Raw genomic sequence first — 27,066 nt, forward strand, 5'->3', positions numbered from 1 at the left:
GTTCCACTATTTCCCAATTATGGGAATTCCCAACTTAAAGGATATAGGAATATCCCTGCTCTGTCTAATTACAGTGTCTCTCTCAGCTTGTTTCTACATTCAAAAAGAAGTCATAATAATTGTTCAATTTTATTCATGAGGTTATCAAATGATCAAATGAAATAATACATAGGAAGGTGCTGTCTAAATTATAAAAGCCTATGATCACATAAGATTATATGTTAAATTACATGACATGCACAATATTGAATGTACTATCAATACATTGAGTTTAATATGGCATACATTTGCACATGTTTTATCATTTATAAATTATTTACACTTAAAAATAATAATCAAAATAGAGAATTTAACATCACAAGTAACTTTTCCACATGTCAAAGGAGATACCATTGAAATATTCTGCTTGTCTTCTGACTGGAAGAATTCTTAAAAGTAATTTAGTCCAGTTACAGACACTCCCTCTACTAAACAAGTAAGGAGGAAATCTACTACATGTCAATATATCATAGTTCTCACTGTTAGAAAGTTTTTCCTTTTGTCAAGTCAAAATTTACTTTCATATACTTTCCATTCTTTGCTTCTAGTTCTGCCCTCAAAGGCCAAGTAGAAAAATCTAATTTCTCAATGAAATTATCTTTTATTTGTTGTGTATAGAATATATATATATATATAATACATATGTTGTACACTCTTTGCCCAACTATAATGTATGCTCCTTGAAGTTAAAACTAGTTCATATTTATCTTTCTATCCTCAAAATCTAGTTTAATGCCTGTAAGAAATTAATTGAATTTAATGAATGAGACTGAATTGAAGGCAGAAAAACAGACAGATCATCTAGTGCCTCTGTGACTTTGGGCAAGTTACTGTTTAAAAAGAAGTAGTTAAATTAAGCTAGAGGATCTCCTCCAGTTCTTGATCTATAAGCATGCCATATATGTGTGTGTACCCACATACATATAATATATAGATATGTGGGTCTATTTAATATAGATATGTGAATATATCTATATTATATATATATATATAACTATATTACATAGATATACATATATATATACAATATATCCATGTATTTCTATGTCAGATAGATGTGTACATACATTTAGGTTATATAAATATATAGATATATGGCTCTATGGTATACAGAACTTATATATATATATATATATATATATATATATATATATATATATATATATATATATATATGAAAATTTTATGCATATATATATATATATATATGTATATATATATATATATATGTACATAAAACGCATAAAATTTCAAAGGAAATTATATTGAAATAGTTAATTATAAAAATTTATTTTTAAACTCACATACCTCAGATTATAAATCCAAAAAATAATGGAGGAAGGGTTAGATCTTGGAATCAGTTGACAATTAGATTTGAAACTTATCTCAGACTTCTTCACTATATAACCATATATAAGACTCTTCATTATTTTATGTCTCAATTACCTCATCTATAAAATGAGGTTAAATAATAGGCCTAGTGTCTACCCCCATAAGATCAAATAAGATTATGGATCCAAACTGCTTTGCAAATACTAAAACATTCTCTCTTCTTGCTATGCCCTGAATAAAAGTATAATGGTCACCCCTCCTCCTTGCCATTAGGACTGAGAGAATCAAGTCAGAAAAGAAGCCTTGACATACCATTGAGTCATAAAACTTCAGGTGTCTTATCTCAATCTTTCCTGGAATAATTCCCCCTCCATTTGAGTGTTGCCCCTCACCTTGCTGTCTGCTGCCCTCAACCTTCTTATCTTGACCCTCATCCTGTCAGGACTAAGTTATGATCCTTTCCTGGAATTATGACTTGTCTGCTCATCCAGTATCCTGGCCTCCCCTGCCATTGTTTCCCCTATAGCTGGAATCCTATAGAAGTCTGCTGCATTAGTTGCTCACCACTGAATGCTTTGAGACGAGAGTCCCATGCACCCATCTAGCCTCAGCTAAAAACTCTCCACAATTAATTTATTAAAAACCAATCTCTGTTTTACCTCAGTTTCTCCAGCATTACATTCTTTCCCCAAATCCTACATATTTATGCATCCATCTTGTTCTAATTTGTGTTAAATTTATTACATCAACCTTATCATCCTAATTAGATTGCAAACTCCCTGAAGGCAGAGATTGTAGCTTATTTTTCATCTTTGCTGCCACAGCATATAAATGATCCAATGTCCACCATATATTAAAGTTTAATAAATTGAACCAAATTGTGTTAAGCATTTCTATGTAACTCCCAAGAGGGTTTTAACAACATTCATCCTATCAGAAGAGAAAGAAAACTGGAGCTGGAAGAGATATGGAGAAAGAAGAATATCCAAAAAATGAAAGTGAAGGATTCCTATGTCAAAATTCTGCTTAAGCAATCAATAAACAATTATTAAGTGCCTGCTATGTGCTAGGACAAATATGTTATGCAGAGGATAAAGCTCCAGGCTTGAAGTCAGAAAGACCTGAATTCTCAAACAACAGCTATATAATCCTGTAAATCATTTAATCTTGTTTGCCCCAATTTCCTATCTGTAAAATGATCTTGAGAAGGAATAGCAAACTACTCCATTAACTTTGCCAAGAAAATCCTAAATGAAGTCACTGAGTCAGACACACCCCAAATAACTGAACAACAATAATTAGGTGCCAGGCAGTGTGGGTACAAAGACAAAAAATTGGAAGAAGTCACTGCCCTTGAGACCTGACATAATACCTAAAGCAGGTCTTCTCTACAATCAGATTTTTCAAGAAAACTAGAAGGAAGAGCAATGTGCCAGTTCGTTGAAATAAGAGGAGTCATTTGTTAAAATAATAGAGCAGGAGGCAGAGTCGAGATAGTAGATCAAGAATTTCCTTAAGAATCTGGAAAATATTCCACTTCAAAATCTGACCAGGAATGATAAGAAAAATCACAGTGAGTTATTTTTATATCACATGGCAGCTTAGGGAGAAAAACAAGCTGACAGAGAGATCTATAGAAATTGGAGATGCTATTGTTTTGTCCTTCATTCTTGAAAAAGACCATGACATCAGGGAGGTGGTGCCATGACATGCAAGAGAATTTGGATTTAAGTGAGGGAGCAAGGTCACCTGCCTCACTTTCCCCTCCAGAGGCATTTGGGTCCACTAGCAAAATATACCTCAAAATGACCAGAGATTGTCCTAGACCTTGATCTTTTTAAGCTAAAGTCTTCAAAAGGTCTCCATTTGATTGAGGACACACCCATTAAGGCTAGGTAGCAATTAAAGCAAAAAGATCTCCTCTTTCACCTAATCAAAAGAAAAAAAAAAAAAATCTAAATAAATGAATGAATGAATGAATGAATGAATGAATCTGGAAGGGGAAAAACCCTCTAGCCAAAGTAGAAATGATTGCTATTTACATTCAGTCTGAGTCAGTTAGGATCCAAACAATGACCAAATGGACTTGGCCTACGACCTGTTGGTGATCAATTAGAATCAGATTGGTTTTGGTTTAAGGCCTGATCTTTAAGAAAGAAATCAAAACTGGAAATGCACAACACACACACGCAGCACATCCATTTCCCCTTCTCAATCCCTACACCATCACTTCACATAATGTTCCTACCTAAGGGTACAAATGTAAGTTCCTGTGTCTTCTACTGATGCTGGCAAAATCCAAAGAGCATCGTTGTCCATCCATATTCTTCCTGATTTGCTGGTTCCTAGTAAAGTCTTGTCAGAATCATTTTTATGCCATGATAGGTTGTAGTGGAGACTGAAGAAGATCTTGTTGTGGAATTTTGGGAAGGGGGTATCCAGGATGATAGGCTCTCCTTCTATCCTGAATTTTTTAAAATTCTTGCCGAGATATGGGCAATTTTCTTTGGTCAAAAGGGATAGAAAGATTACAGTTAGGCTTTGATTCTTGCACCCATGAATAAGCAACAGTGGAAAGAACTCTGAATTTGGAATCAGGGTTCATGGGTTTAAAGTCTGCATCTGCCATTGACTTCTTTGTGTGACTTTTAACCAAGTTATTTTTTGACTCTCTGGCTATTCCCCACTCCACCATTCACCTCCATGATTTTTTTGAAGTTCCAACTAAAATCCCACAATTTACAAGAAGCCTTCCCCCGTTCTTCTTAATTCCAGTTCCTTCCCTCTATTAATTATTACCCATTTATTCTGTCTATAACTTGCTTTGTCTCCACCATCAGATTGTAAATTATTTAAGGGAGTAGACTATCTTTTGCTTCTTTCCATATCCCCAGAATTTAACACTGTTAATTTAACTCTGTGCCTGGAATTTGGTAGGTACTTTAAATAAATGTTTATTGAATTTAATTGAATTGAATTTCACCCCTCTGAAGATAAATTTCCTCTGGATTCAATCCTCATTTGTAAAATGAAGGGATTGGGATCCCTTCTACTTCAAAATCTATAGCCACAGATTTCTAAAACACAACATATTGATTATGTCTAGACTATATCAAAACCAAGGGCAATTCAGCCAATATAGTCTTTTTAAAAAAAAAATGCTCTGTCATTTCAAAGAGGAAAAATGACAAAACCAGTTTAATCTGATAAAACTAAAAATTGCCAGCTGTTTTGATTATCTTCTCTATGTGTCCTCTCCTGATTTCCCTCAATCAGAAGGGATTCTTCCCTCTAGGAACTTTCTGACACATGGTTTGTACCTCTACATTCTTTGTTCTTTCCATTCTGTGTATTCAAACTCCTTGGAATATACCTTTACCTTTGTGGCCTTAGCATCTAGCATGGTACCTGGTATATAGAAGGAACTTTATAAATGTTTGCTAATTTTGATTGACATATCTTTTCCCTATCTGCAAAGCTAATGAAGGTGGGGGGTATAGTGTGATTTATATAATTGGATCCTCATTAGGATTTAGGATGATGGTTTGACACATAGTAGACCATCAATAAACATTTCTTGCACTGGATTTGGCTACTGAATTAAATTGACCATATTTTACTTTTTTCAGTTGGTGTCATGTATATATATATATGTGTGTGTGTGTGTGTGTGTGTGTGTGTATGTGTGTAAATATACATATATGCAGACAAACTAGTTTTCACTCATCAGATTTGGGATTTGTTACCTGTGCTTTTCATGGGTTGAATGCTGTTTGCAGAAACATTCTCTGACAATACACAGAAAAAGAAGAAAAATCCAAGTAATTTCTGGAGGAAGAAAACTGAAATCTTAGGTCCAGTACCTAAAAATCTAGAAAAAGTGAGAAAGGTCACACAGGAAATCACAAGCCAACCAAAAAGTTGTTCATATCCATTGAGGCAGTATTACAAAAAAACTCTGGAACACTGTAAAACTGGTTATTAACTAATGAGACTAGACCAAAGCATCTCTTGGGACCTATATAAATTTAGAACTGAAAGGGACTTTGAAGGACAAGCTCTTCATTTTATAAATAAGGAGATCAGAGAAGAGGAAAAGTGCCCACAGATAAAAATGTCTTTGACTCCAAACCCATTATTTATACTATTGCATATGTATGACAGTGAAGAACTAGCTTGTGTTCTAAATGGAGAGTCATATACTATACATACCTTTATACTTACAGATTGTTATTTAAACTTCTCCTTATGTCATGTTTGTTATTTCCCCAAATCATATAGTAAGTTCCTCAAAAATAAAAATCATATTTCTTTTTGTTTACCTCCCAATCTATATTATCTGCACAAAGAAATACTCAGTATTTACAATTGTTCAAAATGTCAAAATGTCAAAAAGCACTTCTTTTAGCAACACATATGAAACAGGAGAATGCTGGGCTTGGGGTCAGGAAAACCTGAATTCAAATCCAGCCTCAGATATTTATTGGGAAGTAACTTTCCCTTTGTTTGTCTCTGTTTTGTCATCTGCAGAATGGAGACAATAATAGCCCCTACTACCTAAAGATGAGTTTTTGTCCAGATCAAATAAAATAAAAACTGTGCTTTGCACAATGCTTGGCACATAGTAAATACATGTCATGTAAATATTTGCTATGATGATGATTCTATATCTCAGGAGAGAATAATCCATGGAAAGCCATAGCCAATAAAATTATTGATCTTATCTGGTCCTCAGATAGCATTCATGTAGTCTACCAACAGCCAGGCCAATCCTTGAAGTCATTCTGTCTTTGTTTCTCCGATCTTTGAGCTGCCAGAGTCTCTAACAACTCACCATCACTTCCACATTTCAGAAGAGGACATAAGTCCAGAATGGTCAACACATGGTTAAAACGTGGCTTCATTTTCTGCCAGAAGAGAACCCAAATTTAGATTAAGGACAAAAGTGAATCACTGTCCATCAGATTTCATTTGAAGTCATGTCCAGCTTTGACATTTGACATTTTTGACATTTGTTGTGACCGGTGATGGCTGTTGCCTTCATTTTTGAAGAGGACCAAAATAACATTACTATGTTAGAATTGAGCTATAGACTGTTTGATTGTGGCTGATAAGACCAATATGAACTCAGAATGTTCTGTCACAAGCTGGACATAAATAGTTCCTGTGAACATTTGGAGGGGGAGCTTCACTAACCTTACACATCTTGCATTTGGGTACATATTGTCCAGTGCTTTGGCCTCATAGATTTCAGGTCCATTTATCTTTACTTTTTATAGAATTCCCTCCCACCATGAGTTAGCCTGAAAGGTCTTGGAGAAGTAGCATATTAGAATGTAAGCTTCTATAGGGCAGGAAATATTTCCTTTTTTAAAAATTTTTCTCTTTACATCCCAATAGACATTTGATAAATTATTAAATTTCTTCAATCCCCTAAGTCTAGGACACATTCTCTTCAGATCATAGTAAGCAGCAATGCTGATTCTCCAGAAAAATCCTAGGTGTCCTAGGAAGCAAGGAAATTAGTGAGTTAAAGAAATATAGAGACTTGCTAGAGTCAATGTTATCCCAGAAGCAAGGCCCAAAGCAGCTGCCACTCTAAGTCATGGTAAGTAGAAGAAAAGTGTGTTGGAATGAATCTTTGAGATGATAAAACTAGAAATTTGGAAGGAAGAAATCTATGATGGAACTTTGCTTCAAAAATCGTCAACACATGTCAAGAGTTTGATTCAACTTAGTAGACATTTATGAAGTGCATTAGTGGAAAGAATAGCTCTAGGGGAAGAAGACATGGATTCAAATTCTGCCTCTGATATTTACTACCTGCATAACTTTAGGCAAGTCACTTAAACTCCCTAAGGTATCAGTTTCCATACCTATAAAATGAAAATTTTATAGATAAATAAAAATATGATCTTTGAGATCCTTTCCAGATCTAAGTCTGGAAGTAGATCTAAGCAGAAGACACATTCTAGGATTTAGGGGTTCAATGATAAAGTAAAATACAGATCTGCCATCAAAAGAAATGGTGCAATAGTTAGAGTGTCTGACTCATCTTTCTGAATTAAAACCTGGCTTCAGACACTAACTACATGACTCTGGTCAGGTCATTCAATCCTATTTACCAGTTTCTTCATTTGTAAAATGAGCTGGAGAAGAAGATGGCAAACCAATATAGTATGTCTGCCAAGAGGAACCCAAATGGGGTCATGAAAAGTCAGACATGACTAAAAATGATTGTCATCAAAGAAATTACAGTCTGATTGGGAGAGATAGCCATGATGTCAGGAGAAATTTAGACAAAATGGTAGCCAAAATTTGGCACTCCTGTAGGCTTAGTTATTAGAATTCAGATAGCAGTTCTTAGGTACAAATATGAACCCATAGTGCTTAAAAAGTCTCTGTGTACTCATCTGATGATAAGATGACAGGTGAGAATGGTAGAAAGAGCTTTGAGAAACTTGTGTTCTAATCCTTGGTCTTAACTAATGAATGTCTGCTGAGAGATCAATTAACTAATGAACCAGCATTTATTAAATGTCTTCTAAGTAGTAGGCATTATACTAAGCTCTAGGGATACAAAAATAAAAATGAACTAGTCCCTCCTCTCAAGGAGCTTACATTCTGTCATCAAAACATAAAATCTCTGGATTTGTTCCCTTCAAAGATGAATGTTCTTAAGTTCTCTTAGTCTTTCCATTGTATGATTCTCTTTCTTTGTTATGTAACAAACAATAAACATTCAAAAAACTTGGGCTTGCCTTTTACATTACACAATTCCATACTTCTCTGGTTATATGATTAGTTCATTTTTTGTTTGCTTTGTTTTTTAAGTAGTGAATCACAAACATCTGGCCAAACCTAATGCTAACTAATTGGAGGCAGAGGTTGATCCAAACCAATAAAAGTCTAGGTTTTGGAAAGTTTTAAAAGAAACAGAGAGTAACAAACTAGGATTAATAAAGCTTAGATTAGCTTTTTGGTGATGAAGAAGAACTAAGTTTTTCTTTGGTAAATAGAGAACATGTTTATTATATTAATGGATGCTTTCCAAGTATTTTTTTAAAATTTGTTTCCAAAGTTATACATATCTTATGTGATTGTACAAGTTGTTCATTTGCTTAAAATAGTCCCTTTTTTTTAGTTGATAAAGCAATAAATAGAGCACAAATGTCACACACATGCAGTTTGAATTTAGGAGATTGTGGTATAGTGGGGATTAGAGTACCTATACTCAGGTCAAGAAAACTTAAGTTTAAATCTGACATCAAGCACGTACCTGCTGTGTGACCCTGGGCAAGTCACTCAACTATAAAATAAGCTAGAGAAGAAAATGACAAATCACTCCAGTTTCTTTGTCAAGAAAACTCCAAATGGGATCATGGACAATCAGATAAGAAAGAAATGATTCAAAAACAAAAATAAATTAAATAATTTCCAAATCACTGAGGAAAAGTACATTCTTTTCTGTCAACTAGACAATTTCCCAATATACTCCCAAGAGATGTCCCAAAAAGGCAGCAAGGCTTAGAGAATATAATATAGAGTACCAGGACTGAATCTTCCCTCAAACACCTACCAGCCATGTGACCATGGACAGAGAGCTTATGAAGGGAAGGGAAATATAATTCTTATAGCTTGTTGTGAAGAAAGTACTTGGTAAACATCAAATAAGATACAAATGTGTTATTTCTGGTGTGACTGGAATGTCACTAAATGGAGGAGAAACAGGAGGAAGGAGAAGAGAAAAGGAGAAAGAAAGGAGTAGGGAAAGGTGGGTGGACCTCTGACACACTGTGTGACCCTGGACAACTCATTAACTTCTCAGTAATTTCTGCTCTAGCTAACTCTAACATTTGTAAGTTGAAAAGAAAGTGCCAATCTGGATTGATAGTGTTGTTTCCTCAACCAGAATCCCATATAGACAAACAGACAGATAAAATGACAGATAAATGGATAGACAGATCAACAAAAAGAGGCAGAAACAAGAACTCCATTTCTTTAGATAAAATTCATTCAAACTCACAGTGGTAAACACAAATCACTTTGTTTCTTTTTGCTTGCTAATGAAAATTCATCTCCCTTATTGCTATCTTGAGCAGTTAATTTTCCTTAGAAAGTATACTCTTTGAGGACCAAGACAATTTTTCACACTATTTTTTTAACCTCAGCTCCTGGTTTAGAATTTTGTCCACAACAGGTTTTTAATATTTATTTTTGCTAATTAAATTTAGGTGAATTGGTGTCCTTCCCAACCAATGCCAATTTTGAATAAATATGCACTTTCTGAAAACTCAGTCTGTTCTTGAATCAAAAATGATTTTACTGAAAATTAACCATAGCATACAAGAGAGAAGTGGACTCCAGGATTTAATTCATACCTCACATGGGAGCAAAAAGGTATGGGTTTTTGGTTGTTGTTTCTTTTGGGTTTTTTTTTCCCTTTCGTGCTATGTGTCACAATGGCAATAAATTATTCTGTTGTATTACAGGATGTGTTGCAAGAGCTGAATTCTGAAAGCTAAACTTTGTTGTAGTTACCTCATGTTGTTAACATGAACATAGTTAACTATTTTGGAGAAACATCCTAATCTTGTTAGTAAGATGCAGGCTGTTCTCTGAAATCACTGTCTTTTTTTCAGTTGTTTTTCAGTCATGTGTGACTCTTTGTGTCCCCATTTGAGGTTTTCTTGGCAAAGATTACAGAATGATTTGCCATTTCTTTCTCCAGCTGCAGAAACTGAAGGTAATAGGGTAAAGTGATTTACCCATATTATGCAGCTAATAACTATCTTTACTGGATTAGAATTCATGGAAAAGCTAAAGCAATCAGCTACCTATCTTCAATGGATATGCCCCAGTTCTGGCATCAGAAAATCTGGATTTAAATTCAAATGAATTCATAAGACTTAAGTTTCCTAGTCTCTCAAATGAGGAAGTCAGATTTCTTGGCCTCCAAGCTTGAAACCTGTGTTATCTTTGACTCTTCCCTCTCCCTCCTCTTCTTCATCTAACTAATTACTAAAGTGTGTGAATTCTGCCTCTAAATATCTCACATCTATTTTTTTCTATTATTATTCCCACTGCTTTAGCATAGACCTCATCATTCACTTAGGCTACATCACAGTAACTTCCTAACTGATCTCTCTCTCTCCAGTCTCTCCTCTTTGCATTCCATCCTTCACACTTGTCACATATTATCTTCCAAGTACATCAAAAAATGCTACATTCTTGAAAGTTCACGTAAGCATGCAACTCTGGCAGGTTCTACCAAAAATTCAAAAGGCTTGGTATTCCAAGGAATCTACAAATGTTTATTATTATATAATAAAAGATATGCTAGAGCCAGCTCCTACTGACTCTCAAAGGCATGTTGTTAAATTTCCAGTGTCAACATTTACAACTAATAGGCACATGCCACAAATCAGGGGTTGAGGTGTAGTTTTGTTAATTGTCTAGATCAGAGGTATCAAATATTATCGGACTAAATCAGATTAAAATGTAATTGGAAAATAGATGATAGATAATGTTAATGTGTGCTACCTACTTATACAAGTCCCTATGGTTTAGTGGCCTTATTTCTTTTTAACACCACTAGTATAGATTTAAGAAAAAAATTATTATTAAAATGTAAGTTAAACTTAAGTACTTTTTTCCAAAAAAAAAAAACAAAAACCCAACAAACTGTTTGTTAAACATTTATCAATTTACCCTCAGTAGCCCTCTGCACTTCCAGCTTAAAACAAATGAACAAACAGACAAACAAAACCAAAGCTGAGAAAAAGGTCTTTAGCGTGTTGGCATTGATGAGTTAGCTATTTGCATAGATGAAAGAACACTCCCATCATTAAAAGCCTGGAATCAGAGTCAAAAGACTCTAACTGTGGAGGAAACTGCAATGGGTTCCCAGCTGTCTACTTTATGAGTGATTATTGTCTCAATTGCAACATAAGAGAGGTATGGTATATTCATGGGAAAGTACCCAGCCCTTGGATGACTGTAGTTAGAGAACCAACCAGAGTGTTAAAAGCTGGCTTTTGAATCATGGAGTAGATGTAGCAAGTGGGTCACCTTGGTGGTTAGTTGTTGAATAAACTGACAAGGGGTTCTCCATCATTTTTATTACATGGAGCACCTTGTTAGCCAAATGAAACTTTAGGCTACTTCTTAGGATAATGTTTTTAAAAGCATAAAATAATATACTACTATGCTATACTAAGAAAACAAATTACATTGAAATAACTATCAAAAATTATTTTTTTTTAAGTTTATAGGCTCTCAGATTAAGATTTTCTGGGATAAAGAGGTTATGGTGATGGATAGATAGTGATAGTGTGTGTCATACACAATCTTTGAATCTCATGGCTCCATCAAAACATCCAAACAATAATCAGAATAGTCATAATTATCATAATCATTTATATGGTACTTTAAAGTTTGCAGAGAATTTTGAATGTATTCTCTCATTTGATTCTCCTAACAATTCTATAAGGTGAATGATATTACTATCCTGATTTTACAGATAATGAAACTGTCTTTCAACGAGATTGAGATTTACCTAAAATCCAACTGCTAGTAAGTATCTACAGCTGGATTCAAACTCAAATCTTCTTTATTCTAATTTCACACTTTCTCTAACAACACCAAATCCATGCAAATATTGAACTACAAGAATGCTCAACAACCTTTAGTGGGTACACACCTGTCAAATTGGCTAAGATGACAGGAAAAGATAATGACGAATGTTGGAAGGGATGCCGGAAAACTGGGACACTGATGCATTGTTGGTGGAGTTGTGAACAGATCCAGGCATTCTGGAGAACAATTTGGAACAATGCCCAAAAATTTATCAAACTGTGCATACCCTTTGATCCAGCAGTGTTACTACTGGGCTTATATCCCAAAGAGATCTTAAGAAGGGAGGACCTATATGTGCAAGAATGTTTGTGATAGCCCTTTGTGTAGTGGCTAGAAACTGGAAATCGAATGGATGCCCATCAATTGGAGAATGGTTGGGTAAATTGTGGTACATGAATATTATGGAATATTGTTGTTCTGTAAGAAATGACCAGCAGGATGAACACAAAGAGGCTTGGAGAGAATTACATGAACTGTTGCTGAGTGAAATGAGCAGAACCAGGAGATCACTATACACTTCAACAACAATACTGTATGAGGATGTATTCTGATGGAAGTGGATATCTTCAACAATGAGAAGATCCAATTCAGTTCCAATTGATTAATGATCAGAATCAGCTACACCCAGAGAAGGAACACTGGGAAATGAATGCGGACTACTTGCATTTTTGTTTTTCTTCCCAGGTTATTTTTACTTTCTGAATCTGATATTTCTTGTACAACAAGAGAACTGTATGTAAGATTTACTTTAACATGTTTTACATGTATGAGACTGCCTGCCATCTAGGTGAGGGAGTGGAGGGAGGGAAGGGAAAAGTTGGAACAGAAGTAAGTGCAAGGGATAGTGTTGAAAAATTACCCATGCATATGTTCTGTCAATAAAAAGCTATAATAATAAAAAATAATTTAAAAATCCTTTAGTGGGATTCTTTTTGCCTAAGAATAAGTCCACATTTAGCCTGGCATTTCATTTAATGCCCTTTGCAACCTGGTACTTTCTTGCCTGTCTAGTCTTCCATTTATTGCTTTCCTCCTTGTGTTTTAAGCTCTGACAAAACTGAGTAGCCATTACTTTCATATCACTGAATTTTCTTGGCTCAACTTCTTTGCTCAGAGACTAGATAGTCTCTATCTAGCTTCTAACTCTATAATGTTATGATCCTATTGATGAGGTCCTGAGAATCTGGGAGGGGTTGGCAGAGAGACTGAAGTACTGATGGAAATACTCCTTGAGCCAAGCAGGAGAGAGCACTGTTGGGGATTAGTTTAAACTTTATAGCCCCACCTTGCTGTGTCCAGCCAGAAATCCAAGTTATGTTAAACTCTGAGGTTATATTTCCCCTATATCTATGGCCCACTCCATTTTTGTTGAATCCCTTAAATAGCCTGTTATGACCTTCTGCCACATGCTATCTTTCCCCATGCCACAGTGGTATCTCTACTCTCATTCTCTCATCATACTTCATGGTGTCTTTCTCCTTATAGCTAATAAACTCTTTTATGGTGCTAAATCCCTTTTATTTTTTTTTTTAATTTTTATTTTATTTTATAATTATAACATTTTTTGACAGTACATATGCATGGGTAATTTTTTACAACATTATCCCTTGCACTTACTTCTATTCAGATTTTTTCCCTTCCTCCCCCAACCCCCTCCTCCAGATGGCAAGCAGTCTTATATATGTTAAATATATTACAGTATATTCTAGATACAATATATGTGTGTAGAACCGAATTTTTTGTTGCACAGGAAGAATTGGATTCAGAAGGTAAAAATAACAGTTTACATTCATTTCCCAGTGTTCCTTTTCTGGATGTAGCTGGTTCTGTCCATCATTCATCAATTGGAATTGAATTGTGCTAAATCCCTTTTAGAGTTTAGCCTGCCAGCTAAGGACAAACTCCAACCTCATGGGGTGTACCCTTTCTTCTGGTTAATTGTGAGTCCCCAGGAAACTTGTCTTTTCCATTGTTAATTGTTACATGATCTCCCAACTCTATTTTGTTTTTCCATTTCTGAAAAACTTTGCCCTCCAACTTCTCTTCCACTTTTGAATCTATAGAATCTAAATCTGTGATTTCATTGATATTGGGAACTCTCAGATAAAGAAACTTCCCCTATAAATGCAAAGTTGTACCTTCTCATCTTAGAATGATGAGGTTTAGAATTGTGGGTACCTAAATGAAATTAGGGTTTATTGAGGTCTAGTGGCAGATTTGGGGTATAGGGAATCAAATAGAGCTCCCCTGAAATCCCTTTGGATTCTGTGCAAGGATACAGGGTTAAATGAGGTTTAGTGGTGGTGCAGAATCCTCTGTAAAAGAATTTACAGACCCGAAAACCCCTAGATTGATAAAAAAAAAAAAAAGGTTTATTTTGGGGTTTGGAAGTAAAGTCTAGTTAGTAAAGTTGAAAGTAGAGAGAAGAGGGCACCGGAAATAGGATTCCAGTGGGCAGAGAGTCTTTGGTGCCAGGCATAGTGATGGCACATTTAGACCTTCTGCAAAGAGAGGGCTCCAGTTTGGCTCTTTTACAATGAGAGATTTAGCTAAAGGGACTTGTGGGTGAAGTCCCATGTTGGCTCCTCAATGGGTTTCATCAAGGGCTAGAATTTACTAGGTGGGGCTTGGGAAACCTGACTAGATCATTAGAATAGGGGCTGGATACAGCCCAAGTTAGCTGGGATCCGATGGGGGCTGGGAGAGCGCGGATATCTCCTATTGGAATTCAAAGGGATGCTTTTGACCAGGATTTGTGAATCAAAAGTCCTAGCTTCTTGAATTGATCAGCTAAGAGGGGCTGGGAATCAGAAAGGAATAAATCCATCTGAAAGGACTAGTCTTAAAGGGACCACAACCTGCATCAAGAAGATTGCTGAGATCACAGACATTAGGTAATTTGCTCAAGGCCACACAATTGGTTTATATCATAGATGAGATTTGACTTAGATCCTCCTAACTCCCAGACTAACTGTCTGCTATACCACACTTCCTCTTTCAGATCCTGTGTATTCTCTAAAAGTAAGCCCACTTATCACTACTTCAATTCCTGGAATTACCAGACCACCTGTCAGACAAGAAATTCATTTCCATGTACCCCAAATCTCATTGTAGTTTCCTGACAAATAGCATATCTATGAAGTAATTATTCTTCAGTTCCCTGGTCTCTGTGCTTATCATAATGATCTGAACATAGTAGATACTTAATACATGAGTACTGAATGGATGAATGAAGAGGCTTTGATTCTGAAAGGCCTAAATACTGAAAAGCCACAGGATCAGTAGGAAATGTTATCACATATTCTTTAGAATTTAATTTGCCAGTCACTAAATATATTTTGGAAATTGGAATGAGTGCAGAGATGGAGTCTAAAATGTATTTCCACCATAAAGAACCTTACACTAGAGTATAAGCAAAGGTTACTGTCAATGTACTTGGGGCAGCAAGAGCTCTGAGGCAGAGCTCAGGAAAGAGTCTACCTCCTTCTTTCTCATTACCTCACTTCAATCATTTCAACCTCTCCTCAGTACAAATTTCCAGTTTGTGAAACAAGGGAGTTAGCTCAAGTCCCCATTCTCTCTAACAACATAATTAAAGTCATATTGTTGATCAGTCATGCCCAACTCTTCATGACCCCATTTGGATTTCTTTTGGCAAAGATACCAGAATAGTTGTTTGTCATTTCCTTCTCCAGGTTATTTTACAAATTAGGAAACTGCAGCAAACACAGTGCAGTGACTTGCCCAGGGTCATGTAGATGCATCTTCTTGATTCTAGGGCTGATATTTAGTTACTCCACTACAATCAATAGATATAGAGCTAGAAAGAACCTCAGAAAACCCTCCCATTGCCATTATGTATGTTATTTCATTTAATCACCAACAATTCTGTGATGCAGGTGCTATTATTATCAGCACTTCATAGATAAGGAAAAAGATTCAGTGACTTAGCCAAAATTTCATAGCTGAGGGGAATATTTGAGGTAGGATTTGAACTAGGATCTTCCTAATTACAAATCCAGCATTCTTTTCATTGTATTACAGTCTAATTATTTATATAATTAATTAAATAATATATATTAATTATATAATTAATTAAATAAATAAATATATAATAATTAAATAAATCATTTAACTTTTTGGGGGCTTGGTTTTCTGATCTTTAAAATGAACAGAGTAGGCTGGGTTAATTTAACCTTTAAAGATTAATTAAAACTTCAGTGTTTTAACACTGAACCCACCCCTCACAACTTTAGGGAATATAAATCAAGTTGCATTTCTATAGATATACTTCCTGATTTAAAAAAAAAAAATGAAGTCTAAAAAGCAAGACTTTGTTCTAAGAGAAGAAAAGGAAAAACCTAAAATTTTGGAAAGGATGATTTTTTGAAAATCTTTTTCATTCTTCAATTGGTCTTCAGGAAAAAAATGGTTTTGGTTTTGTTACCATAAATTCTAGAGAAATATTTGCCCTATTGTGAACTTTCCAGGAAGTGGCTTCAGATAAATGAACCACAAAAGCATGATAGTAATGATTTCATTACTCAGAATCTCAGAATAAAAACTATAAGTAGGGTCTCTGGGAAATGATGAGTCACTGTCAAGCATAGAGAAAAAGGGAATTAGAATTATGCAAATTCATTCTAAAAAGGCTATTTCCCCAACATAATTTCTTAAAAGGAATTTATTCAGTACAAATTTAGAAACTGAGATGACATTCAAAAGAGAGCAATCGAGCAGAGATTGGTAAACTCTTGAAATTCCCTGGCTTTGAGGAGAGGAGAGGGAAAATAAGAGCTTGAAGGAAAAGAAGGAATTTTTTAAAAAGGAAAAAGTAGAAAAAATAGGAAAAAGAGGAGAGGAAGATAAAGATGAAGGAGAGAATGAATGAATGAAAAAAAGAATTGATTAAGCACTTGATACCAGGCATCAGTCTCTCCTCTCAAAGAATACTATTAGGAAATGATGATTGAAGTTAGAGAACAGTTGATTTACACATCCTTACTAGAAATAATAGTGATGATATAATTATTTACAAAGCTGGAATCTAAAGGAGAAGGAAACTATAGGAGAACTAGGACACGTAATAGCATATCTTATAGAAATGACTGAGAAGTAGTTAGAATAGACTGGGTAAAGCTAAGTATTGCCATCAGATCCTTGGGCCACAATTATAAATGGAGGTAAAGAAGACTCCAGTGTAGGATGAATGGCATAGAGGCATTTCATCTACTGGGAGGTGAGATTTCTCATTTTGACCAGGACTGAGATGTGATCATAGAGAATTTTTTAGTTTCTGGCTACTCTTCCTAATTTCTCATACTACACTACTAACCTTCCTTTTTCCCTTGGGTTCTGCTTATGCTTTTTGCTAGTAGTAACATTATGTTATTTTAATATACTCTTCCAAATGATGGAATAAATCATAGTGCCAAAAGTAACCCATAAGAATTATAATAAACTCAGATTCTCTTTAAAAAAAAAAGGGGGGGGGCAGCTAGGTGGCGCAGTGGATAGAGCACCAGCCCTGAATTCAGGAGGACCCAAGTTCAAATCTGGTCTCAAACACTTAACACTTCTAGCTGTGTGACCCTGGGCAAGTCACTTAACCCCAGCCTCAGAAAAAAATTTTAAAAATAAAAAAAAGACGAAAAAAATAAAAGCCCTCACTCAGCAATTTTTGTTTAACATACAACTGGACACAATTAAAGTGGATAAATAAATTATTCTTAAGAAGCTCAGTTTTCCAAAAAAGAAAAATTAAGTAAATTGATAACTTTGTTTTAGGGTCTAGTATCATCTCATAAGTTCACATTTATACAGCACTCTGCATAACATTATTTCATTTGATGTTCATATCAATCTTTTGAAGTAAGTACTATTATTGTCCTCATTTTCTAGATGGAGAAATTGAGGATCAAGAGAGCTTAAGTGATTTTCAGGGTCTGAGGAGGATTTAAACTTAAATCATCTTGGCTCCAAGTCCCTGCTGTCTCTTTCTAGGATTATAGGTATCATTTAAAAGTTCTAAAATAAGTTATTTAAAGTCCAAATTTATCATTTCATTTATACAAAGTAATCTCTTTGTGATTCTATTTTTTAAATATTTCAAACATAAACTCTGAAAATTTCTGAAAAGAAAAGTCAGTGCCAAAATAATGTAAAATGTATTTTGGATTGTAACTCACTATAGGATATCGATACAAGCCCAAGTTATTGATCATAGGAGAGAAATGAAGAGGCGGAACTCCATGATGGTCAAATATGGAGTTCTCTCAGCCTTAAATACCCTAGTACACTTGCATCACTATAGCACACTGTGCATGTGCTAACTACACTAAGCATGTGCCAACTATAGAATGCTGTATATGTGGGGCCACATAAGCAACTTGCTAATGTTGTATAGAAGTCTCCTTGCTACAAGTATCTCTTCTTCAAGTGCAATACAAGTTTTATGTCCCCTGACTCCTCAGGAAAGACGAGATACCCCCAAGGGGGATGGAGAGTCAAACCAAGCACTGTCAGCAGGTTCCCTGGCTGGGTTGGAGTGTCTTATACCTCACTCAGAGTTCCCCCACTATCTGTGGCCCTCTACATTGGACTAATAGGCAAAAAAAAAAATTCAGTTTTATACAACATCAATGTAGAGACATATCATACTTGGCTATACTTATATGGTTCTTTTGTTTTATTTTTTTTTCTCTTTCTTTTCAGTAAATGTAGGGAGATGGAAAGAGGGGAATAAATGCCTATAATAGAAAGAATTAATTTTTAAGAATTTTACATTTAAAGAAGATATTTTGAAATAAACTGCCAGAAAACTCAGCAGATTTTTAAAGCCCTATGAGAAGATAAATGGGAATATGCATTTATTAAATATCTACCATGTGCCAACCACATAAGTGTTTTAAGTGTTTTGGAAATGTTATCTCATTTGAAACTCAGAACTCAGAGGTATTTCACAAACCGAGGCAGACAGAAATTAAGCAACTTGTCCATACCCTAAGCTAGTGTCTAGGATCACATCTAAACTCAGATCTTCCTGACTTCGCTGTCAGCATTCTATCCATTGCTGTTTTGCCTCTTTTTATATCCCTAGTACTTAGCACATGATATAGCACATAATAGGCCCTTAATAAAGTTATTCTTTCCACATCATAATTTTTTCCATCAAAGATTCAATATATCACATATCATCATAAAAAGTTAATGAGAATTTGGGGGGAGTTTTGTGGAAGAAGCCAGCAGACCACACATAAAGTTTAGAAACTATATATTTTATATATAGATATATAGATAGATAGATAGATAGATATAGATATATATAGATATAGATATAGACATAGATATATAGATATAGATATAGATATACATATCTAGATAGATAGATAGATAGATATAAAATCTTTAAAGGTACCCACATTTTACAATAAGATACTATAAGCATCCCATAAAAGAAAAAGAAAAATTCAAACTTTTTCTCTGGTACAAAAGGAGGACATTTTACTCAGATTTTCCAAATCACAGGGGCACCATATGGCTGACTTTTGTGGTGTGGAAGAGATAACTATAGATATGAAATGACTGACTGCACCACCTAGCTGCTATAAGAGAGTTCACTGCATGGAAGTACAGGTCAAGGTTGGAAGTTGTTTGACTGAATTGAATTAGAATCATCAGAGGAACTTACATGAACTGATGCTGAGTGAAATGAGCAGAACCATGAGATCATTATAAACTTCAACAACAATACTATATGAGGATATATTCTGATGGAAGTGGATATCTTCGACAATGAGAAGATACAATTCAGTTCCAATTGATCAATGATGGACAGAATCAGCTACACCCAGAGAAAGAACACTGGAAAATGAATGTGGACTACTTGCATTTTTGTTTTTCTTCTCAAGCTATTTTTACCTTCTGAATCCGATATTTCTTGTGCAACAAGAGAACTGTACAGATCTGTACACATATATTGTATTTAAGATATACTATAACATATCTAACATGTATAAGACGGCCTGCCATCTAGGGGAGAGGGTGAAGGGAGGGAAGGGAAAAGTTGGAACAGAATTGAGGGCAAGGGATAATGTTGAAAAATTACCCATGCATATATTCTGTCAATAAAAAGCTATAATAATAAAAAAATAATCTTCTTGAAAATTATTCTTATTTCTTCAGTTAGTCCAGTCTCAGAAAAATACATAGAAACATGAAGCTTTACCTCCACACAGTTGATATTAGATAAATTCCAAATATTGCAGTGTCATAAATGTTCTTTGAACAGTACAGGCTCTTACTTGCTAGTAACATAAAACAAAAAAATTTGGATTGGTACTATGATCCAGAACTTCTCTGATGAAAGTGAGTCAGGATCACTTGTTTGCAAGTTTAGTTTCTTTTTGGAAACCAGAACAAGAGGGAGCATTAGAGACAGGGATGATTGTATGTCTGAGCTAGAAAAGCAGCAGATCACAAAATGTTTGAGCTTAGAAATCAACCCTTTCATGTTTCCTGATGAGGAAAAATTATTTATTTTAGGATACAGAGTCGATGCTATAAATTGTTCTTGTGGTTCTATTTACGTTATTCTCCATCAGTTTATATGTCCTTCCACATTTTTTGAATCATCTATTTCCTCATTTCTTATACATAATAGTACTCCATCATAATATGCATTGCTATAATTTATTCAGCTATTCCTTAACCATTGGGCATCCCCTTAGTTTCCATTTTCTCATCCCGGCAAAAAGTTGCAATAAATATCTTTGTATCTAAAGTATTTTTCCTCTTTTCTTTTTTCTATTTCTTTTTTATAACATCAACATTATAAAAATTAATAATTTTGAAGGCTTTTATAAAATGAAGAATAATGAATTGGACCGAAGTAGGAAAATAATTTAGATGATTAACAAAGTAAAAAACAAACTACTTTGAAAGTCATAAGAACAACAATTGATACAAGGATTGTTGATGATTCCATACTTTTTCCTTATGCTGGACCTAGATTGGCTTCCTTGTATTTTCTATTCAACATCTTTTTTCTACCATGTGTAGGTGTTAGGTGTGGACATCAGGACTAACTGGGGCTGAGGAACACAGGACAAACCAGTTTGGGGAAACTCCCAGCCAAGATTCCATTGGTTTCTTAAGAATGTAGTTAAGAGTTCTGTGAGCTGTGATTCTGACTTTTGTTTTATCCTGTAAAAGAGTATAAGATAGGTCTACTTTCTGTATATGAAATCCCCTGAAGTATTAAAACCTATCTCACAACTTCTAATCCCTTTGCTCCAGTACCACATACATATAGGGAGGTCCTGGGAGACACCAGGGATGATGACTCTCCAAATGCAGCTTTTGGGATGGGATGATACAAGGATCAAAGATCACGTAAACTCAGAAAAAGCTGAGTTCAAATCCTCCATTAGTGTTTTGAAAGACACTCCAATCCATTGGAGAAGAGGTCATGCACTGCATCTTGAGTCATCACTGGTCATATTGACTCTGTTCTGCCACTGGACAGTGATGACTCTAAAAGAAAAAGTAAGACCAACAACTTTGAGCAACTCTATTTCACTTAAATCCAATTTATACACAAATCAGAAGACATTACCATCTAACATACTGATGTCATTTTGGTCCTCTTTGAAAACAAAGGATAACAACCAACTAATGTTTAATTGTGTCATTCTAGAAAGTCCAGGAAGATTGGACTATTAAGGATATGAGGATGAATTTTTATTGGAGATAAAGGAGAATCCTAAGGTAGTGGCAAGTCCTGGGGCAATCCTAAGGAAAGAGACTTGGAAAGCTTAAAGATAACTAAATTAGGAAGGAAAAGTCCTAGGAAATTAATACCTAAAACAAGTTGTGGCCAGGGAAGAGGGGAAACCAAATTTCTATTCCACCTTTTTTTTTCTGGTCAACCTTCCTATACTTTACATCCACTTGTCCCAGGTTTAATTGTTAATACAAACATCCTAGGATGTAGGATAGTTTCATATATTTATATGAAATTCAAATAGTTTTATATATTTATCATATCTCTCCTTGTTATCTTGGGGCATACAATCAAACCAACTCTCAACTACTGTCAACTACTTTGTTGTTGTAATTGTTGTTGTTCATTCATAATATCAGGAAGGAGAAGTCATGACTTACAAGTGAATTAGATTTAAGTGACGGAGAGTTGTGCAAAGTCACCAACCTTACTCTCTTCTCCATAGACACCTGGGTCTATTGGCAAGATAAGAATCAACTCCTTTAGATACCTCTCCAAGAAGTACCTATGAGCCATTCTTTTATGCTTCATTTTTTCCTTCTTTCTTTCTTAGATCTTTAACTACAACTTTTTTTTTCTCATTTTATCAAAATTAATTGAGAATGTAAAGATTAATTCAGATCCTCTATGAGCAGCTAGATGGCACCACAGATAGAGCCACAGGACCTGGAATCAGAAAGACCTGAATCTATCTATTCCTCAGACACTTACTAGATGTGTGGCCCTGGGCAAGTCAATCAATCAATATTTATTAAGTGCTTACTATGTGACAGACATTATCATTGAACCACAATCTGCCTCACTTTCCCATTATTAAATTAGGACCATAATAACACCTACTTCCAAGGATTGTTGTGAAATTCAAATGAGATTATATTTAGAAAGAATTTAGCATAGTAGGCACCTAATAAATGTTTATTTCCTTCCTTCTATAGGTCTCTTTTCTGCTATTCTGCATAAGTAGAAGAAAGGGGCCCATGAAAAACTGAGGGTCATTCTATATGTTTCCCTCATGGAGATGGCCAAAGAATTTACCAAATAATCTGAATATCAGTGATAAACTTATTTATCTGTGTTTAGCATATCTGGCTTTTTAAATTTTTTTGAAATTGAGACTACCAATATTACCCAAGATAATAAACAACCACTCATATGCCTGCTTCCACTATTGATTGGCATGTTCAATTTCCAAACTAACCCACTATGCCCCTCTTAAACCTTTACCATATTTCCTTCCAGCTTTCAGAGGCTTACTATATTGGTATTAGACTAAGTATGGCTACCTAATCAGATGTTTGTCCTATTACATCTCAGAATTCCTTAGGTCAAAACCTCCCCGAGAGAGTGTCATGGGCCATCATGTCTGACATAGATCTGGTCTTCAGAAGACATGATCTTTTGTTGACAAACAAAAGTTTACACATTCAAAGTTTTTCCTGCATGATAGATCCTGTCAAATTTTGTGTCTTTAAGATCTCAGTTGCTTTTATGCTATTTGAGGCATCTAACTAATATTTGTATGATGAGTCTCACTATCCTTAGCTCACATGATCTCAGAAAATAAACTGGTTTATGTCCCTTTAAGTTTCTTTTTCCAGACTAAACATCATCATTTCCCCCAAGAATCATGGAATGTTAGCCTTGGAAAGAATTTAAACATCATTTTGAACAATTTTCCCCATTTCACAGAAAAGAAAACTGAAACTCAGTAAGGAAAGGTCAGAGACTTATAAGATCAAAGATTCAGTACTAGAAGGGTAATCAATACAGCTAACTATACTTACACATTGATTCACAAATGTAATTATATATAATACTGCAAGTAAATGCATAAATAGTCACACAACCAAAGCATAACATTAAATTCCTAAATCCCCAATGCTTTCATTCAGACTAATGTGTCAGTAGTAAAGTAAAGGATGGTATTTAACCAAAAGGACAAAGGACATCGTGGAGCTTGAAAGGTATTGGCTCTCTCATTAACTGACTGTGCAACCTGAATAAGTCTCTTAATTCTCCTAACTTCCATTACCTCATCTGTAATAATTAAAAAAAAAAAAAGGAGGGAGACAGGATTGGAAGGTCTCTCTACTGGCTTTAATAGTCTATTTTTTTTGTTTTTTTTTTAATCTTTCTAGGTTCTGAAGTTCAATGTATGGTGCATTAGAGTGTTGAAATTTGATCCCCTCAGTTCCAATCAATGTTCTTCAATTTACTACATTGTGTGATTTTGCAAAAACACCCAACCTCTCTAGGCCTGTTTCCTCATTTAAAAATGAGACATCTCTCCTAGATGGCTGCTGAGGTCCCTTTAAACCCTAAATCTTCTCATCCTATGATCTAATTCTATGATTTGGATGAACTTTAGCTTCTTGCCAATGTTTGCTCTTTGATAATTTGATTCTTTCAAGATGTCACCAGTTATACTTTGGTGTACATGATATATAGGCTTTGAGAGCCAGAAAGAAGGAAAGAGCTTGAGTATACTGAAAAGAAAAAAAAAAAAAAAAAGTAAGGGAAGAAGACTGGTGAAAAAGTCTATGTAAGCAAAAGACAATAGTTTATTTACAACTTCCTTAGATTCAGTGCTAACCTTATTTCATTCTTTTAAAATAAAAGAAAACACGAGCTTCTTCACATGATTAGCATGCTTCTTGTCATTTCCAACTCTATGTGATCCCTTTTGGGGTTTTCTTGGCAAAAGCACTAAAGTGCTTTGCCATTTTCTTCTCCAGCTCATTTTACAGATGAAGAAACTGAGTTAAAAAGAGACAAATGAATTAGCCAGTGTCACAGAGCAGGTGTTTGAGATTGGATTCAAACTCAGGTCTTCATGCCTGGCACTCTCTTCTACTACACTACCCAGCTTCTCTTCCATTAGTATGCTTATTAGACACTATACACTATAAATTATACACAAGTTTTATGTTTTTAATCCATTTATATATATATATATATATATATATATATATACATATATATATATGTATATATATATACATATATATATATATATATATATATATATATATATATATATATATCAAGAGAGAAAAAGTCACTGCTATGTTCTCCTCTAGTTAAATATTTGTTCATATGTATATATTTCTAAACAACAATAAGCAAACAAAATTATTTGTTTATTTCAATTGTTTTCATTTTTATTTATTTTTTCAGTTACAAAGGAGAAGGAAAAGTAAATAACTACAGGAAAATAACTGATAGGAAAGCCAGTTTGGCCCTGGTGGAAGGAAAGTATGGGGTAATCCACACAGTATGTGATTTGGAAAAGGATGTTAAAAACACATAGAGCTCTTACCTACTAAAATTCCTACTCCCTTTAATTAAGGCTTAAACTCCAAACACGATCATGGTATTTGGGATAGGTAAATTATTAATTTGCATAGATTAGTTATCTATCAAAAACCCAAAAGAATAGGAAATAAAAATCAAACTTAAGTGAAGAACTGGGGTAGAGGGGAAGGAGAAATCATGCAGCTATGTTACCAAAAAGAAAAAAGAAGAAAAAAAAAAAAAAGAATCACAGAATGTTAAATGGAAAAGGCTATCAGAGATCATCTAGTCCAAATTCTTCATTGCATTGATGAGGGAACTAAGACCCAAAGAGCTGATGTGACTCAACTTTGACTAACAAAGTTAGTGAGAGATTCAGAACTCACATCTAAGGCCAAATCCAGTATTCTTTCTTGTAGCTGGGTAGGTACAGCAATAGGAAGTGAGGGTGTTTGAAGGGGTCTCTTTAAAAATTACAGTATAATATTTTATCTTATTAATTATAACATATTTATTATAATGAAGTATAATTTTATTATATTTATTACTATATAGTATTTCACTGCTCTGCTTATTTTATTAAATTTATAATTGTGATATTTTATTATATTTATTGTAACATGTTTAATATAGTATGTTTTATTATATTTGTTATAAGATAATATCTATGAAACTTCACAATTAACAAAGTTATTTGATATACATCACTTCATTTGACCTTCACAACAACCCTTTGGATTGGGTAGAACAGACCCTGATATTTCCATTTTACAAATGAGGAAAGTAGGGCTTTAAAAAGTAAAGTAATTTTCTCAAGGTCATGTTGTTAGTGACAGAAGAAGTCCTATTTGTGTCCTATTCCTCCTCTTCTCCAGTGTTCTGCCTATTATACCACCCACCCCTAAAAAGAACACATCCTAGAAGAATAGGATAAAACACATAAAGATGAATGGGTCACCAAAGGGTGGAAATGGAAATCCCCTAAGCAAATCTCAATTACCCCTCAATTTTGCTGAAAGAAGGTAATTTTTTTAAAAATAGACTCACCTACATTTAAATAAGTCCATGAGCTTTTTAAAGGTAAGTACTCTGAGATGAGAGAAGTAAAGATTCTAATATGCTTAGCTATTCACTTCTTGCCCTGCCCCATAGATTACTGGCCTTTTGATGGAAATAGTATCTATTTCTCTGCCACCTCCTCCATATTTATCTTCAAAGCTCCTTACCTGTGGTTCTGCATTCTTTTATTTTGTCCCTGATTGTGAACAGGAGGCTGCAGGCAAGGATTTTTCCCTTCAGCTTAATGGTTTAGCTCTTGTGACAGTATATTTATAAGCTCCTACTTCATCCCACCCCCAGCCATAAACACACACACACACACTCTTGGTTTCCCAATCGGATTTGTGTCAGCCCCAAAACTGACTGTGCTGACACACCTTTTTTCTTCCTCCTCAAAGGAGCGCCTCTCCAATCCTATTGGATGTCTGTGCTCTCTGCCCTCCCAGATAGGGAAGTGACAGACAACTTCTGCTTAAGTCTCTTCTGTGTATGTGTGTGTGTGTGTGTGTGTGTGTGTGTGTGTGTGTGTGTAGCTACATATTGCATAGTTCCAGATGATAGAGGTGGTATTTCAGTAAACCCTGAATTATCAGGATGGATGGGAAGTTTAGTCACTGAAACATTAGGTCTCCAAGGAGATTTCACCAGAAGGTTATAATGGGTTGGTTTTGTTCAGGGACTACTAATAACAGACTGTTTATTCTGTTTGGGGAATTTTTTGAGAGTTTTATTAGTATTTCTTTATTGAACTTTCTAGAGCAAACCCAAAACTGAGTTTTAAAGTGAGGTCCCAGGCCACGGCTATATGTACAAGGCAATTAATCTGTGCCCTGTTGCCTGGTCCTGAATGAGGTGATTATAGAGAAAATAGTGTCAAAGATAAGAAAGAGTATTATCCCTAGATAATGAATGGGAAGAAT

General features: G+C 34.8%; 1 protein-coding gene across 2 annotated transcripts in view; it reads right to left on the reverse strand.

The window, feature by feature from the left end:
* The window catches only part of IL1R2 (interleukin 1 receptor type 2), a 43,979-nt gene extending 17,473 nt beyond the window's left edge, over positions 1-26,506 (reverse strand). Inside the window, exons 1-4 of one of the 2 annotated variants that reach the window (XM_074299751.1) lie at positions 26,314-26,428; positions 6,206-6,278; positions 5,118-5,242; positions 3,620-3,875 (exon numbers count right to left, since the gene is read on the reverse strand). In XM_074299751.1, the coding sequence (XP_074155852.1) occupies positions 3,620-3,875; positions 5,118-5,130 (269 nt within the window). In that variant the 5' untranslated portion in view covers positions 5,131-5,242; positions 6,206-6,278; positions 26,314-26,428. Of the gene's footprint in view, positions 1-3,619; positions 3,876-5,117; positions 5,243-6,205; positions 6,279-26,313 lie in introns of both variants that reach the window. The other variant, XM_074299750.1, reaches the window with a different exon arrangement.
* Between the last annotated feature and the right edge of the window lie 560 nt (positions 26,507-27,066).

This window comes from Sminthopsis crassicaudata, chromosome 3, assembly GCF_048593235.1.
Source record: "Sminthopsis crassicaudata isolate SCR6 chromosome 3, ASM4859323v1, whole genome shotgun sequence".
Taxonomy (NCBI): Eukaryota; Metazoa; Chordata; class Mammalia; order Dasyuromorphia; family Dasyuridae; genus Sminthopsis; species Sminthopsis crassicaudata.